Source organism: Tympanuchus pallidicinctus, unplaced genomic scaffold (genome assembly GCF_026119805.1).
Source record: "Tympanuchus pallidicinctus isolate F22 unplaced genomic scaffold, pur_lepc_1.0 scaffold15, whole genome shotgun sequence".
In the NCBI taxonomy this organism is placed as follows: Eukaryota; Metazoa; Chordata; class Aves; order Galliformes; family Phasianidae; genus Tympanuchus; species Tympanuchus pallidicinctus.
In genome coordinates, this window is record NW_026294669.1 from 5,689,655 (window position 1) to 5,706,581 (window position 16,927).

The 16,927-nt window shown below is 45.7% G+C and overlaps 1 protein-coding gene across 2 annotated transcripts; it reads right to left on the reverse strand.

Annotated features, from left to right (window-relative positions):
- Positions 1–366: 366 nt before the first annotated feature.
- Positions 367–12,188, reverse strand: LOC128077167 (carnosine N-methyltransferase 2). 2 transcript variants are annotated; one of them, XM_052675908.1, is made up of 9 exons: positions 12,025–12,188; positions 10,052–10,232; positions 8,059–8,120; positions 6,646–6,784; positions 5,284–5,336; positions 2,889–2,996; positions 2,644–2,774; positions 2,327–2,420; positions 367–1,725 (listed from the first exon to the last, which is right to left on the reverse strand). In XM_052675908.1, the coding sequence occupies exons 2-9, from the start codon at positions 10,075–10,077 to the stop codon at positions 1,370–1,372; spliced, it is 969 nt and encodes a 322-aa protein (XP_052531868.1). In that variant the 5' UTR covers positions 10,078–10,232; positions 12,025–12,188; the 3' UTR covers positions 367–1,369. The 2 variants fall into 2 exon arrangements, with proteins under 2 accessions (XP_052531868.1, XP_052531870.1); XM_052675910.1 differs by lacking the exons at positions 10,052–10,232; positions 12,025–12,188 and adding an exon at positions 8,578–9,953.
- Between the last annotated feature and the right edge of the window lie 4,739 nt (positions 12,189–16,927).

Here is a 16,927-nt window from a genome sequence, read left to right on the forward strand (position 1 = left end):
CTGGTGTGGGGGCATCATATGGTGTCACATGGGCACATTTTCAGGTATGTAAACATGTTGTCTGCATAGAAAGCTGGAATTCCCAGCATCAAAAGCATAGAGAGGATGCATACCAGAGAGTGGTGGTCAATGGCTCAATGTCTGTGTGGAGATCAGTGGTGTCCCTGAGGGGTCAGTGCTGGGACCAGTGTTCTTTAACATCTTCATCAGCGACCTCAATAACAGGACTGAGTGCACAATTAGCAAGCTTATGGATGATGCCAAGGTGTGTAGTGCAGTCAACACATCTGAGGGATGGGATGCCATCCAGAGAGACCTAGACAGTCTAGAGCAGTGGGCCCAGAAGAACATCGTGAGGTTCCACAAAGCCCAGTGCAAGGTCAGGAACCTGGAAAGTGGCAACCTTCACTATCAATAAAAGCTGGGGTATGATAGGAAAAAGCACAGCCCTGCGGAAAAGAACCTGAGGGTACTGGTGGTTGCTAAGCCAGACATGAGCCAGCAATTGCCCTCAGCCTAGAAAGCTAACTGTATCCCGGGCTGCATCAAAAGAAGCATGGGCAGCAGGGAGAAGAGGGCAATCCTGCCCCTTTACTCTGTGCTGATGAGACCTCACCTGGAGTACTGTGTCCAGATGTGGAGTCCTCAGTACAGGAGAGACATGGACTTTTCAGAGTGCATTCAGAGGAGGACCACAAAAAATGATCCAAAGGATGTCCTATGTGGACAGGCTGAGAGCTGGGGGTGTTCAGCCTGGAGAAGGTTCCAGGGAGAGCTGAGAGTGGACTTTCAGTATTTAAAAGGGATCATTGAGAAAGAAGGGGTCAGCCTCTTTAGCAGCTCTGCTCTGTTATAATAGGAAAAAGGGAAATGGTTTCGAACTAAAAGAGGGGAGATTTAGATGAGATATAAGAAAAAGATTTCTACAATATAGGTTGTGAAGCACTGGCACAGGTTGCCCAGAGACATGGTGGAAGCCCCATCCCTGAAGAAATTCAAGATCAATTCAAGGGCTCTGAGCAACTGATCTATCTGTGCACGTCCCTGTTCATTGCAGGGAACTAGGACTAGATGACCTTTAAAAGTCCCTTCCAACTCAAACAATTCTGCAATTCTATAATAAAATACTTTCCATGCAGGCTTGTAGTATAATACAGCTTTTTACATTCTGAAACAAATTCTGCTGATACTGAACAATCCAGGGTGAACTCTTGAGCTCAGCAGAACAAAAAGTTCATCCTTGACATCACAGGCCGCTCCATCCTCCCAGACTGGGATGGATGAACCCTGCTCTACTGCCTGCCTATCTCTGCTTTGCCGTTTGGACAATTGCATTGCCCTACGTCACCTCTGCAAGTTGGTCCAGGCTCTAGGATTCCACTACAATCATACTGAGATTGTTGCAGAAAATGACTCTCCCATCCTTCCTGCTGCTGCATTCGGGCTGGCAGAGAGCTTCCTGCAGGCGGCTCCGCAGAGCTGCTGGTGCTGTGCCCAGGAAATTTTTTGTCCCTGTCAGGAAATCCATCATATGGCCTCCAGCTGGGTCCCCCTCAATGAAGCACTCAGTGATGTCCCAACCCGATGGGAACTCATAAACGTGGTACTTGATGCTGAGCTTCCTCAGAACTGCCGTGATGCTGTCGGAGGTGATGTAGTGGCCGCTGTCAGTTGAAGGCAAGCAGTGCCTGTACTTCTTCCATAAGCTGGCCCAACCGCTGCTGTCTGTGGAGGGGAGGAAGATCAGGCACGTCTAAAAGCATACACCTAAAAAGCTCATTCCGGATCGGCCTCCCCACTACTTCTGGTGGAAGGCTTAATGCTTAACATGGGGAACTGTGCTTTATTCACCACACCACCAGCTGGGGACTCGAGAATGACACACTGGAAAAAAAAACACTTTTTAAAAAACAAGTATGGCAATATTATAAGTGTCTCCTTTTCAAAGCCCACAGGTCTAGGCAGCTCCCTTTGTCTTGCTTGAGTCTTGGCCATTGCTGTGTGGAGAGAAGAGCCCCAGAGCTCAGGCTGTCTTTGCATGGTGCTCATTTCACCATGAACAAGGACTGGCCTTCTTCCAGGCACAGCTGCTCTTCTCTCTAGGCAATAATTTCACAGTCATTCATCTACTTTAAATGCAGGGAAGCAAGAGCATGCAGGTTACATCCATGTGGTTCCATCAGACACTGGGGTCCAACAGTCCAAGCTCATGAAAACATTTGTTTTGTTTAACTGCTATAGAATTAGTGCTACTGAAATCCCAAGGCAATTATAGCTGGCTTTCATACTTCATAGGAACGATGCAAAAATGGGAGGCCTCTCTTACCTGACAGAATTATGATCAGGAGTTTACCCTGATGGTTGAGGCAGCTGTGGAAAAACTTGATGGTGTTAGGAATATCTTCCACACGGTACAGCATCTGGAAGGGAGAGCTGCATGCAGTTATTCCTACTCCAGCCCTGCAAGGCTTGTGCAGAGCTGGTGCTTAACACCAATTCTGACGCTTCCCTGCCATTGCTGCCAATTTTGTGGCTGGGAGATGTGTGCATCCCTTTAAGTTTCTAGGCAAGTTCTCTGCACAGCTCACCATACTCACACCATACTCACCAAGTAGTTAAAACCAGCAGTACTGAATATCCTACCTGAATCATATGGATGAAGTCAAACTTCTTGTGTGTGTTTTTCTCTTTCACCTGTTGTTCATACTCTGAGGAAGTGAGCTGGTGCCAAGTAAAAGAGACCCCCTGCAGATCTGGGGCTCGATTAACCAGCTCTGTTTAAAAAGTAGAAACAAAACACAAATTTCACAGGACGGCATAAAAAATGATCATACAAATCAATGTTCTTGGCCATACCCCAGATGGCAGAGGGGCCCGAGATGCCTCACCTTTGTAGGCAGCCACGTGCTGTGGGTTGGGCTCTATGATTTCGTTGTTAATAAGGACCCCTGGGTGTGCAGCCTGCAGGATCTGGATCATTTTTAGATCCTGTTCACCTATTCAATAAACACAAATCTGTTATTTTTAAAAACCCTTGAGTGGTGATGAAAGGATGCCAATGCCCCAGCTGGCAAGGTAACATTATTTGCAGATAACACCAAGAATAAAGAAGAGATAAGCAACAGAGCAGAAACCTACTAATGGTAATATTCTTTACAATAGGAAACATAAGTTTTTGAGAAAAACACAGTTAAAATGAGGAACAAGCAGAAAGTCAACACAGCCATGCAGCTTTGACGTTGGTGCTGCCCTGGGGAGGTGACAGCTACTTTGTCACAGGTGTGACACTGCTTGGAGAGCTGGGGATACACAGTGGGTCAGTCCCCTCTGGAGTCAGGCTACATGGTCTGGGCATCCGTTATCCAGCTGTTGTATTGGAGCTGCAAATAAAGGCTCACAGATTTGCAGCTTGAGCATCAAGTAATTGCCCTTCATATTTAGTTACTGCTGCTCCTCCAAGACAGTCTGAGCTCTGGAGGAATAAGCATCAGCCTGTCTTGTCCTAGGAAATCCCCAGTGCCTTTTGAGGTGATGCAGGTCACCTTTGCTCCTACCAAAAAGGCCATGATGTGCTAAGTGTTCAAAACTCATCTGGTTCATGTGGGATTACGGAAAGAAACAGCGGAGATGATCACTTTGAATGGATCTCCGCGAGAATCCTGTTTGCTGTTGAGGGTGGGGCCTAGAAATTCTCCTGTCCATGCAAACTGTAGTCTCAGGGCACTCGACACCAGATCCTGTATCTTCTCTGACCTTCTGGACTAACTATGACAAGAACTGACATCTCTGATAGGTGTTATAGCAAGTAGAATTTAAGGAGGGAAATTCCAGCCAACTTAAATATAAAGATGCTGATGATACAATAATGGTGAACCACGACAACTCAACACAAGCTGATGCTGCTCAAGATTTGTCCCATTCTCAGGCTCGTATGCCTCCTGGAGAAAAGCAAGGAAGCTGCCAGCAGCAGCCCTTCAGCACAAGCCACACTGGGACACTGCTGAAGCAAGAGTGAAATACCCTGCAAACCACAACCTGCCTGATCCTCACCAGCAGCTGACAGCCAAGATGCTTGCACCAGCCATGGGGAACATGGGCTGAATGAGAAAGCGTGACCGGGATCAAGCAGCAGCCTTTCAGAATGCAGAGCAGGTCACAACCTCCATTAATAGTTCAGTTGACTACACTGATTCGGGCCGTGTGAAATCAGAGTCCAAGCCTCAGAAGGTCAGGGATCACACTTGACCTTTTGCTCGGTGCCATGCTGGCTCACTCCCATGCCGCCCGCGCAGGTTCGGCTCAGGCAGCCTTGGCACTGCAAGATGGGAGCGTGCATCCCTGCTAGAATGTCTTAGGGCTTTTACTTTCTCACTGAAAGTTCTTCTGAAGAGGAAATAAGGAAAAATGTGAGTAATGTAAAGGATTTTCCTTTCCCTCATGTTTTCTTGGAGTCAGACAGAATTTCGGTGTTACAGTACATAATGAGAAAGAAGTGTAATTGAGAACTGAATGATTTCTTCCTCCTTGCTTTCTCATATGCTACAACATATTCCCAGCTGGGGAAAATAGCCTGTTATTTTTGTCTTACTCAGGAAAACAAGCAGACAGAGTGAGAAAAAATGCTTTCACTAGAAAGTATTAACACTTATAATTCAGCTGAAAATACTTTTTAAAGCAAAATCAAACTGATAAATTGAATTGCTACTTCTTTTCTCTACTTTTTTTTTTTTTTACTCTTTTCCAGATTCCCTGGGAGCAAAGCCGGATGTTTCACTGTTCATTTAGAACAGCTTTAAAGCCATTTCTTCCAAAAGATTTTTCATCTCTGGGGGGAAATACCATTTGCAGCTAAACTCTAGTAATCTCTGGATAAAGACAGAGCTGTAACAAAGAAACCCAACCTGAAGAAGCTGACTAGGTGCCATGCTGGTAGAAGTGCCGGCCCATGTCCATCTCCACAGCCCCTCGTGGCCCTGAAAGCAACATAAACTGGGAAGAGCCTTTGGGTGGGAGACTCTAGGATGGGGCCTGTGGGTGGGAACAACCTCCCAGACACTCAAAGTCTTTCCAGTGAGGTTTGAAGATGCTTTCCTACTTAATCTAATGAAAGATTCCTTGATTTTAGAAACATGAGGCCAGATGACAGTCATCAAGAGATTGCCACGAGAAATAGTGTTATTAATGCATGAACAGTTCTCCCCATAGCTCAAAACCTGGGTAGTACTTTCCCTTTCCCCAAGGACCACCATTCCCCAGCATCTGCTGTGCTGTTCAGCTCCTTACCTGTGCCGCTCCCCACTCCCAGAATGTTTATAGTCGATTTTCCATTGCCGAGACTGAAATTACAAGTACATGTTACTCAACCACAGTGTGTCACATAATTCTATATTTTAATTATAACATCTTGGATACCATATTGGCCCAATTTAACTGAGACGTGCCACATGAAATCTGAGCATCTCTTTGGAACTCAGCTATAACTTACTATATGGCAGGAGCTTACCCTGTATGAGCAGGCTCATATTTCAAAGTACAGTAAGGAGCAGAATATAGGATTTCTATTCCCCTGCCAGAGTTTTCTTCAAGCCATGGCTGACACCACGCATAAAGGCCTCAAGAAAACCCAGAGCGAGAAGTTCCCATCAAGGGAGCAGAGCTGTGCCTGGCTGAGGCTATGGGGACAAGGCAAAATGGGGCAAATCTCTGCACCCTCGGGAGACAAGTTTGGTTTTCTACACAGCATATTCACTAGCATCCTACTAAGCTGTAATATTTTGTATTGGTCCAGCAAACAAAATTGTTTAAAATTCACATTAAGAAATATTTAGAAATATTTCTTCTAGCATTTCCTCAAACAATTTTTTTCTTTATTGTTACCTCTTTTGCATTGGATAGATAGATTGATTGAGAAACAGATCGATAGATAGATATAATGTCTGGTCTGGAGTTATCTGCCTTTTTTTACTCAAAGGAGAACACACTTTCCACAATATCCAGCAATTATCCAGACTTGAAACTGTTTTCTTGTAGCTTGGATCTAGCCTGTTCTGAAACTATCTACAGTCACACAGGCTTAGTATATTACATCAGTACTTCACAAAACTGATTATCATTTGATGCTTAAGCAATGCAAATTAACTTGGGATAGAAATAAGGAGTCTTAGGGGACTGAGGAAACCAAGAATTAGTCATTAGAATGGAATTAGAGATGTTCTTTTGGACTGATGTGTGAGGAAGTCCCAAAAGTGGAAAGAAAGAACAAGGAAGCTTCATTTTGGGGAAAAAAAGATAGATAGGTAGGTAGGTAGATAAAGAGATAGAGGAAAAAAGGAAAAAAGAAAGAAAGAAAGAGAAAAAGAATAGAAAAAAAATTCAATACGCTTTAATCCTTGGAAAATCAGCTAATGAAAGCAGATGGACATGCAAATAAGATCTTGATTCTTTCCTTTACATAAGCAGAGAAGAAGCACAGGTTATTAATTGAAATTGCACTTAAACAGAATATTTGAAAGGCTGCTGTTAATGGAATCAAAACTTAAAAGCATTAGAAGTTCATTCGTGCCCCAGAAAATCTGTCATCCTCCAAGATGTTTGCTGACCAAAGGTCACAGGTGGCCTTACCACCTCAGTGGACACGCTCCTTACCCAGCCATGATGTGAGGCATCACTTCCTTGTTGAACTCATCCATGCACTGGTGCTCTGTTGAGTGATCCAAAAATGACTGAAAGGCCTCTACATACTCCTCAGCCGTGAGACTTCTCATGGAAGGGATGACATACAGCTCTTGAGAAAAAAATATGAATGGTGTGTTAGTAACTCCCGGGCAAATGAAGGATCAAAGCACTTACCTCGTGGAAGAAACCAAACCAAACCCAGCCCAACCCAACAGAAGCCAGAGATTCGGGAAGATGGTGCAGAGGTCACACAGCCCAGGAGCCATCCATGCACATGGGCTCATGTGAAAACTCAGTCTGTTAACACTAAAGATACAAAAATTACTCTGATGTCCTTTGACACCAGCATGTTAAGCGATGGTCATTACTGCAGGTTGCCCTGAGGAAGATGTACCCATAATTTCCTGGAGGTGTTTAGCTGGATGCTACTTGGTTTGCAGAAAGGGAGTGTATTTCTGGCAAGAAGGTGAAGATGATTGCTCAGGAGGTTCTGGAAGGGTTGTGGTTCTCACACATGCTGGATAGGATGAATGAAACCCCCAGCTGTTGGCACACTTGCTATTAGGGGTGATGCACACCTGCAGCTGAAGCAAAAATAGTTAACCCCGTGTGCCTCATTTCTGGCTCTCACTGACACGGGACTGCAACACACTGCCAGGGAGGTGAATTCCCACTAGGAACCATGGCTTGTGGCCATGAGGGCAATCGGCAGCAAAAGCATTTCAGTTGGATGGGCTCATACTTACACACCAGAACTAAGATTTCCAGTTCTGAACCAAGGGCCAGGCAACTCAAGGGGCTACAAGCAATTACTGCAAAATCCAGCTTTCCTGATGTCTCATACTAAAGATGTTGCTCCTGCCCGGGGACAATGGCCAGCTGCTTGAGTCTGAGGAGCAGTGATAAGACTAAGACTGCAGGCTCACTCAAAGATGCCATTCAGCTAAATGCTGTCTCTAGGGTCTATCTCAGACAGATGGCTACATCAAGGATGCAGCAGTAGTGCCAGCCTCAACATCCGAGATCAGCACTGAAAAGGTAGTGTTGAGAAGGGAAAAAAAATCAGCTCCTACCCTAATTTCCTCCTAACTGAAGTGAGGAACCTTACATGGATGCTTATGCTGTTTCAGAAACCCGCGTCCCTGGCTGCTGTGTTTCTGTGAGGTATGAATAGGGATTCAACATCCAGCCCAACTGGAGGTACAGATATCAATATCTATCTCAGATTGATCACCTGAATACAGTGTAGCACCCTGTTTCTTTCTTTTTCTTCCTTTAACAACTTCCAATTCTGTTGCCAAGAGAATTAAGATATATTTATAGTGAATGGGCATTTTACTTTTATCTCTTTTTTTGTTTGTTTGTTTGTTTACTTCCAAATACCTGAATTATCGTGTGGATCTGCCAGAATCTCTGCTTCAAAGTTCATGCTGGGTAACCTATTCCTGTAAGGAAAGTATAGTACTTCGGTTATTTGAAGAACCTGTATGCTTTTTTGAAGCTGCATTGAAAATGCAGAACAGAAGGAAGATACTCCAGGACAAATTTTCCTCGTTCGATAATCAATACTATTTGGTGCTCTTTTACTATAACAAAGAAAGCTAAAAGCTCTTGATCATACAGAATTGCTGGTGATGGTGTGCCCACCTGCACCAGTGCTTGCCTGAGATGTGTGGTGGAAGATTCTTCCCTCTCTGAAGAATCATTCACCAGTCAGTACAGAGGAAGGCATTAGATTAACTGTGAGACTTTTAGTCATGAAAGGAGTAGAAGAAATAGCAGTGAAATTAGAAAAAGATGACAGGGAGCTTCAGCATCTGAAGCGCGTTTCTTGTCCTGATATTTCAGGGTTTGTTTTGCTTCTGTTTCTTAATTTCAGGTTCTCCTGGCTACAGCTGTTACCTGGGTGATTGGTAGAATCCATAGGACTCAAGGGACAAAAAGCAAAGGAGTCATTGGACCATTACTATTTTCAATCAGGCAAACATTTTCATTCTTAGTTTAGGGTTTTTTTTAGTATGTGAAGATTTCCAGCAATGAAGTCACCTCTCCATTTTCCTTTGACAATGTGCCACATCTATGGAAGAGATGTGCAAAAGGAAAGTATGAAATGAAACTGAAGCAAGGACCTCATTTCTGCAAAGAAAGTTTTAGGGTGAGGCTACCTACAAAAAGGAAATAGTTATCTTCTGCATAACTGCATTTCAATGTGGAGATGAACAGCAAGACATAGGAGTGATATTCCCATATAACCTTGGTTTAGCCACATTGCTGCTCCCCTAGCCTTGCCATTATGAAATGCAAAAGCAGTAAGCAGCCCTAAACTGCCCCCGGTAATGGAAAAGCTCTTGTGCAAATAAGAAATAAGCCAGGAGGTGGAAAAGAAAAATGAGAGACTTGTAATGGTGGCTTTGAGACATGAGCATACAAAGACTTTTAGTAGGTAGCATGGAAATGGCCATGTGTGCAAATACCGTGAATGAAAAAAGACTAAGGTGTCCCAGAAATACTTGGAGACACTGGGGTGCTGCCAGGCTTCTGTAAGAACTTCCCATTTCATTTGAGTTCATTATAAAAACCCTGTAGAAAGAGCTATTCAGGCTCCCACAAGGTAGATCAAAGGTCTCAGTTCTGTCATCTCGACCTCAGATCCCTTATAAAAGGCCTTACAGAAGTTCTGCAGTAATGAGCCTGAACTTAGCCCCCTTCCATAAGCTCCAGCTTGGCTGCAGGCCAGTTCTTCAAATTTCCACTCAACCTTCTGACCTCTTCCATATCTGCCTGTCGAAACAGAGGACTATTTTGTCCTCTCAGCTGGCTGAACCAAGCAAGGTGATTTTCAGGCTAAATCTCCCACCATAATACTGAGAGATGGCATGATTTTTCCAGGGATAGTCTGGGGATGCATACTCCATTTCTAACAGGTCAAATGTTTCCAGCCACCATAGAAGACCTGCCAGGAGGCCTGGACGGACTGTTCAGTACAAGCATTCACCAGGAGGGAGGATGCCAAATTAACTCTCCTACAGAGGTTTTCAGCATTTCTCTGCAGGCAGGGTTCCTAAGACTGATTAGCACTAATTGTTGGGAAGGTGGATACCTTTTGGGAGCACTGAGCATGACAGCCAAAGGCTCCCCCTGGCAGCAGCAGATATAGAGGCACAAGGAGTCCCTCTCCTGCATCCCTGAAGGCTGAATGAAGCCCTGAAACACGAGCCCAGGATCTCTTTCTTTCCATCACGTGCAAACACAGGAGGTCTCTCTTCACAAAGCCTCCCTCACCCCCATCCCTCCCAGGATGCGGGCACATGTGCTTTTATTCTCAAATCACACATGGCTGCTCATGACACAGGGACCCCTTCCCCACCCCACCTACCTCTTCATCTCAGAGGTGGGCTCCATGGTGTGGGCTGGTGCCAGGGCTCCCTCAGCCTGGCCGTGTGCTCGTGGCACGGCGTGGAGGCCGGCGTATCACCCAGCTCCTAGGTGAGCATTGCCACCAGCACCAGCCTCTTGCTCGACCTCTGGGGACACTGCTGGTGGCCTCTGGCCAGCACCTGTTGGGATAGCAGCGTCACTTGAGCGATGAGGGGGAAACCCGAGCCCTGCCCAAGCGGTGACATCTGCCGCGCCGTCCTCCTCGTACAGACAGTGACATGGGAAATGCCTGGGCAGGGAGCTGTGGTGTTTTCAAGGGGAAATAAAAGGACAGAGTGAGAGCGTAAAGCCTTTACAACTCCAGTGGAAGTGGATGAGGGATGTCAGCCGCCACCGGGCAGATCGAGAGGCTATGTTATTTGCTTTTCAATTTGCTTTGAACTCCTTCTCCACTTCCCAGCCCCGCACTGCCTCCAGCCAACATCTGAAGTCCCAGCTGTCCCCAGAGAGGAGAGTGGGCACAGGGCAGGAGCAGGACCCCACGTTTCTGCTCCACCAGGAGCCATACAGCCAGGCCCCCTACATTCCCCACCATAGCCATCCCGCTGTTCCCCCCCACTGCACTTCTCCCATCCCATCCTCACAGGAAGCACTGCCCACGCCACGCAGCCCTGAGCACCCCACAGCCAAACCTTTCCGAAGCAACAGGAGCTGAAGAGAAACCTCCAGCTTCTGGGAGCTGCGAGATGCTGAGAGCTCGTTGTGTGCTGACTGGAAGCTAATCCCTGCCCGACCCGGCACCCGGCCCAGCACCGAGCTGGCATTAGTGCACAGCAGTAGCCTTTGTTCGGCAGCACAGGAGACAAGAGGGCCTTGTGCACAACCCTGCTGCAATGCCAGCCCTCGGGGCAGCCGGGCATGTTGTGCTTTGGGGTGTGCTGGCAAGGTGCTGCCTTGAGCTGCGCTGAGCTGTGTGTTTCGTGCAAATAGGAAGACAGGTTTTTGGACTCTGAGGGCAATGTCTAAAGCTAAGGCTTTAGTTCCTCTAGAAGGACAAAGCAGCTGTGTTTCCCCACACAACTGCTGGTCCTCCAGGACTCCACAAGGCTCAGCATCACTCACACAGTGCCATGTCCCCTCCAGCTCCATCAGACTGCAGAGACAAGCCCTGGACCTGCACCACCAAATACTTGCAAGCCTTGTAGTTTGGAAACTCATGACCCAACTCCCCCAGAACTGAAGCATGGAAATCCATTTTTTTTTAACACACCCTTCCTGCTTTTCCATTAAAGGCTGGCTGCTGGCACTGCTCTTTTGGAACGCTAAAAACACCCTTTGTCAGACTGTTTGACTAGAGGTCATATCTCTCATGTAGCTGTAATCATAGAGTGAAGGAGAGGGCAGAGGGGAGTCTGACATGGCCACCTCGAGAAGGGCTGTTTGTTTCAAGGCCTGACCAGCTTTTGCTCTACAGACCACTAAGCATTAAAAATATATATCTATGAGAACAAAGACAGTTATGGTAAAGCATTCCCTTTACTCTCAGTAGCTCACAGGACTTCAACAGGAAAAAACACGCTCAGAATTTCAATTCCTATGTTCTTGTGCTGCTTCCAGCACAAGACAGCTGCAGACTGGGAAGGGCTGGGACCTGCTCATGGCACTTCATCAGCAGGATTCAGAACACCTCATCTCAGAGCAGAGCAAGCAGTGGTGTACAGAAGAGCAGAGGATTGCTAGGGTCTGTCCCTGTTAGACAGTCAGCAGAACCAACAGTAAGGCTGTGGAGAACAATCTCTGAGATACGCTCCTTCAGCAAGGCTTGTGACTGAAGCAGAGAGCCTGGAAACTTTCCAAGGAACATTCAGTAGAAAACTGAATCATTTACAGCTGTACTGCAGAAATACATCACATCCAGGTGCTTTGACAGCCCAGCATTCCTGATGCAGTCATAGCACTGTTCTCACTCACCTTTTGGCAGATTGCAATATGGTTAACAGAGGAATCATCCACAAGAAAGGATCTATGGGTGCTGGATTTATTCTGCTGAACACAGAGGCCACTAGATGGTGATGCAAGGACGTTTTTTCCGCTCTTTCTCTTCTCTTGGCTTCCCATTAGTTGAGCTTGGCCTTTCCTGGTAACACAGGTGGCTGTTGTCTTTTTCTTTCCGAGTGCTGACAGAGGTCATTTGGCAGCAGATCACTCGCTGCCCGCCTGTCCTGCATGAGCCAGGCTGCAGCCAGCAGTACAGCAGTACGATGTGCTTGCTGCTGGGGGAGTGTGTTTCTCTCCATTGGGGCTCAGCACAGGGAAGAGCAAAGGACTTGGCTTTCACTTTTCGGATTAGCCTTCTTTTGTAGGCTGTAGAAAAGAAAAGTATTTTATATTAAACACAGTGGGAGAAAAAAAGGGTTTTCAGGAAACTGGTAATCTCTGAAAATGGCCACACTTTGGAACAGTTACTGTGAGAAAAAGTCAGGAGATTTTCCTCAGGGTTAGTAGTCAGATCTCCAGGCAATATTTTCTTCCTCCTTTGAGACCAGTTATTGTCCTACAAATAAGAAGAGAAAGTAGATGAGAAAGATTGGATTGGCAGTAGCACAGTCAGTACTGGTCTGTAGGGCAGATGTATGCCATGAGCACATGTGATACAGGGACACACTGTACAGGATCAATGCTGTGGGGTGAGCAGAGATTTGTCCCAGCTCTCCTAGCATGTCTTTAATTGTACATTTGGTAAGGGCAAACTTGCTAAGGGAAAATGGTAATATTAAATTTCCAGCTTCTGCAGTGTTCTGGGACACCCAAAGTGTATCAAGGTTTCAGAACATAGAAGATGAATCATGGGATCATGGAACCATGGAAAAACCCAGGCTGGAAGGGAGCTCAGAGATCCACTGGATGCCTTGGAAGAAGTCCAGGCACTGGCTCACTTAACAGCAATTTCAAGTAAACTTTCAGCAGCTGGTGGGTAGGGGAAGGGTAGTTGGAGTGCCCCATTCTGAACAGCCACCTCAGAAAAGGCTTTGGAACAACTCTGAAAGCAAAATAATTTTATAACAAACTGATAAAACTAGAATATTTAGGAGAACCGTTCACGTATTTAAGTGACTAAATGTCCTACTTTCTCATTACGCCCTAAGCAAGCAGCTTAAGCCATCAGCTCATAGCATGATTTCAGGCCTGGGGGGCAGAGGAATGGGAGGGAAACTGTTTTGTGACTTAAATTGCTTCTCCACCAGCTGCTAAAAATTGATTGCCAGTTTCCATTAAACAGAGAAGCACCATTGGTCTCCTGCTTCCCCAAGCAGTGCCAATCCCTTGGGTGCTGCTGCTAAGCCATGCCCCACACTGCAGTGCCTGCAGCAGCCCCGTGGTTTTCCTCTATTTTTCTCCCCCACTGCTTAGCAATCTCCTCGTGGTGACAACGAAATGTCTGTTTTCCAGGAAACCATTTGAGTGTTATGGATTAGCCATGTAGGCACTTGCAGACCTCCATAAAGCATGTTGACACACTCTCCAGTGTATTACTAACTTGGCTGAAAAATTGATCAAAACTGATAGAGTTGCAGGGCCCTGAGTCCCTTTACAATCTGCTACTGTGCTGCTCAGCTCTGGCAGAGGTAGGAGAAGCCAAACCTGGTTTCTGTGAGCACAGTCTGCATTTTGCGGGGTGTTTGTGCTTTGTTCCATCATAGTCTCCTCTCTGGGAAGGCAGCCAGGTGTCAGCTCCCTGGACATTCCCATGTCCCAGTCCTACCAGAACTCCACCTCCTTCTGTTTGCTGCTTACAACTTGATATTTGCTGCAAGCCCAAGGGAGGGCTGAATAACAATATCACAAACATGGTGTCAGGTGGGATGGGAAACACTGAGATAACAAAAGAGGGATCAGAAGTGGAAAAGATAATAGAGCTAAGCATGCTACCAGAGCCAAAGTGCCTCCCTGCATTCATCCTCTGGTGCTCTTTGTACTTCTGATACAGCTTATGGACTCCAGTGATGTTGTTTAAACATATGTTTGACACAATATCAAACTATTAATACTATATATTCTTATTAGAGGAAAAAGATGCCTTTGTGGGCATCAGGGCAATGACAGGCCATTGCCCGTATTCTCCCATTCAGCCCCAAAATCTCATTTCTTTACCCCAAAGCAGTTTTTGGGCCAATTCCTTTAGCAGGGCTGTGATGACTGGGCAGATGTGATGGATCATGGAATGACCACCACCAAATGTCCACAAAGGCAAAACTCAGCTCCAGCACATTTTCATCTGTTGCTGGACTGTAGCGCAACTCCAGCTTTCATCTCTTTCCCTTTCCTCTTTAAACAACACATAATCAAGTTAGCTTTCCTATAGAGAATGTACATTTGATCTTGATTTCTAGTATCAGCTGCAGCAAGAAAAATTAAAATTCAGGATTTGTTACCAATGCTTTAATTACACAACGTTATCAAGTTGTCACCAGGCCTTTAATTATTTTTCAGTTTATATCTAATTTCCCGCATTGTGCTTTTGTGATGTTAAGGTAGATCTGCAACTGTAATAGAAAACGTCCAAGTCCTTTATGATGAGGTGGATTGGAAATGACAATGTTAATAAAATTTACTCATCTCCTGTGCCAAGAGCCACCACGGATACAAGGTTTATCTGCAGCTGGCATGCTGTTTGTTTATGCCCTTTTTGTACCACTGAACACATAATAATTTATTCTCCAAAAGAGCAGTGGCATAGGCTGCCCAGGCAGGTGGTGGAGTCACCATCCCTGGAGGGGTTCACGAGCTGTGGAGATGTGGCACTGAGGACTGTGGTCTGTGGGCATGGTGGGGTGGCCTGGGGTTGGACTTGGGGATCTGAGAGGTCTTTTCCAACCATCTATAACTCTATATTCAGAGAGAATGTGCTGGCTCCATGTGCTGGAGACTGTTGCCTATTTTATACCACCCTTCTCTCTCCTAGCTGTCCCAGCAGCACACAGAGCAGTATCTGAACCCCATGCAACGTGCTCTTTCCATGCCAACCTAAAGCTCTCTCCAACAGCGTTGCTCACAATTGTTCCCCAAAACAACAACTACACTGCACAGATGTGGATCATTAGTGCTTGAACCAGAACTAACTTCTCAGAAAATTGTACTTATTGCAGGACAAATTGAGTCTGCTATGGCAGAAGCCAGAATAATTGCTCAGGGGACTGTAGGGCTTATCCAGCAGTTAATTCATTATTTGTACCTGCTCGGAGCCAGGATAGAAACAGCAGGCAAGGCAGCAGCAAACAAGGTACAAACGCCAGCATCTCAGGATCAATTTGTTCAGATAAAAGCTTATTGCCATCACGGCAAGGTTGCAAAACACCTCTACAAGCGCTTACCAGTGGGAAAATAGGAGGGAGCAGCTTCACTGCAGTCCTTCAGCTTTTTGATAAGATGTGTGAGCCCTACAGCTGTGACCCGAACACAACTAATGCTGTGCTTTGGGCTTCACTGTGCCACAGCCACCCCAGCATCAGGGTCTGGAGGGCAGATCCCACCTTGGCAATGGGGCCAGGCCAAGGCATGCAGAGAAGGAGCAGCAGGAAGACAATGCTAACAAGCAGCAACATCAACCACATGGCACAGCTGGGGCTCCATCACAGCTCCGTGTGCTCCTTGGGATGCAGCTCTGTGCAGCGCTACAAGCACCTCCCTGAGGGATGTGTCCCCTCTTTTCACTTGGACCTGAGCATGGCAGGGAGTTAGCAAGGTGTGAGACTTGATGTGCTTGGTGTGTTCACACTGAATTTACTACAATATACTCTTTTAATACTACAAATGCGCAATTTTGGCTAATAGCCATATAAGTCTTAATACATCACCTCAAACAGATCCATCATTGCTGAATATTTTCGCAGCTCTTCCCTCTACAACACAGGTACAGGATAGTTATTTTTTATTTTGGTTGAGAGAAAGCGTTAACACTATTTTGGGGAGATTTATGCTATTTGTTCTGCACCATTACACAGCCATTTTTACTAAAGCAAGTGATAATTAATCTGATTGTCCCCCCTCCCATTAGGTACAGTGCAGACACTGCCATTTCTCTGCCCTTTGAAAATGAACACTTCCCACATGGCAAAGCAGTTATCATGAAGGGAGCCTCTCTGGCTCAATAAGGCCTCCAAGACTGCATTCTATTAGCACAGCCATTTTTCAATCAGTTACCAAATGGAACTGAAACAAATGCAATAGGAATTCACGAAGCACGCTAGGAGAAGTACTTACAGCTAAAAGAGCAACTAAACCAACAGCCCCAGCTTCAGTTGGCTTTCGTCATTGCATGGAGTAATTTGGGAGCACCAACATTTCAATGCACCAGGTTTCCATTCAACGTCTGTTAACACATATCATGCTACAGGGGGATGTTTTTACGTGGGAAGAACACAAGTACTCTCAACGAAATGACTCAAGGGCAATAAAACATAAATCGTCTCTAAACCTGTATAAAGGATGCTGAAGTCACAAACAAGGCATAAAATAATACAGAGCTAGAAAGCACTTTTTCCTTATTAGGTTGATCAGAGAAAAGCCAGTCTGGCAAGCTTGTTCTATCATGCAAATGGATGTGGTAAAAAAAAGGAAATGAAAATTCTGATCTATATTCATTGTCTGGATGTCAGCGAGGGAGAAATAAAAGTTCCACTTTACATTTTGCTTTGCTTCAGAAAGCTGATCTGAAGTTGCACAGGAAAAAAAAAAAGTAATCAAAGCTGATGAAGAAGCAAAAGAAAATCAAAGATAATTAACAGAAACAAAGCAAGCATCAGACACGGTGTCTAATATTAACAAAATACAGAACACAGAACGTGCTCGACTGCACCCAGCAGCAGCTGTAGGC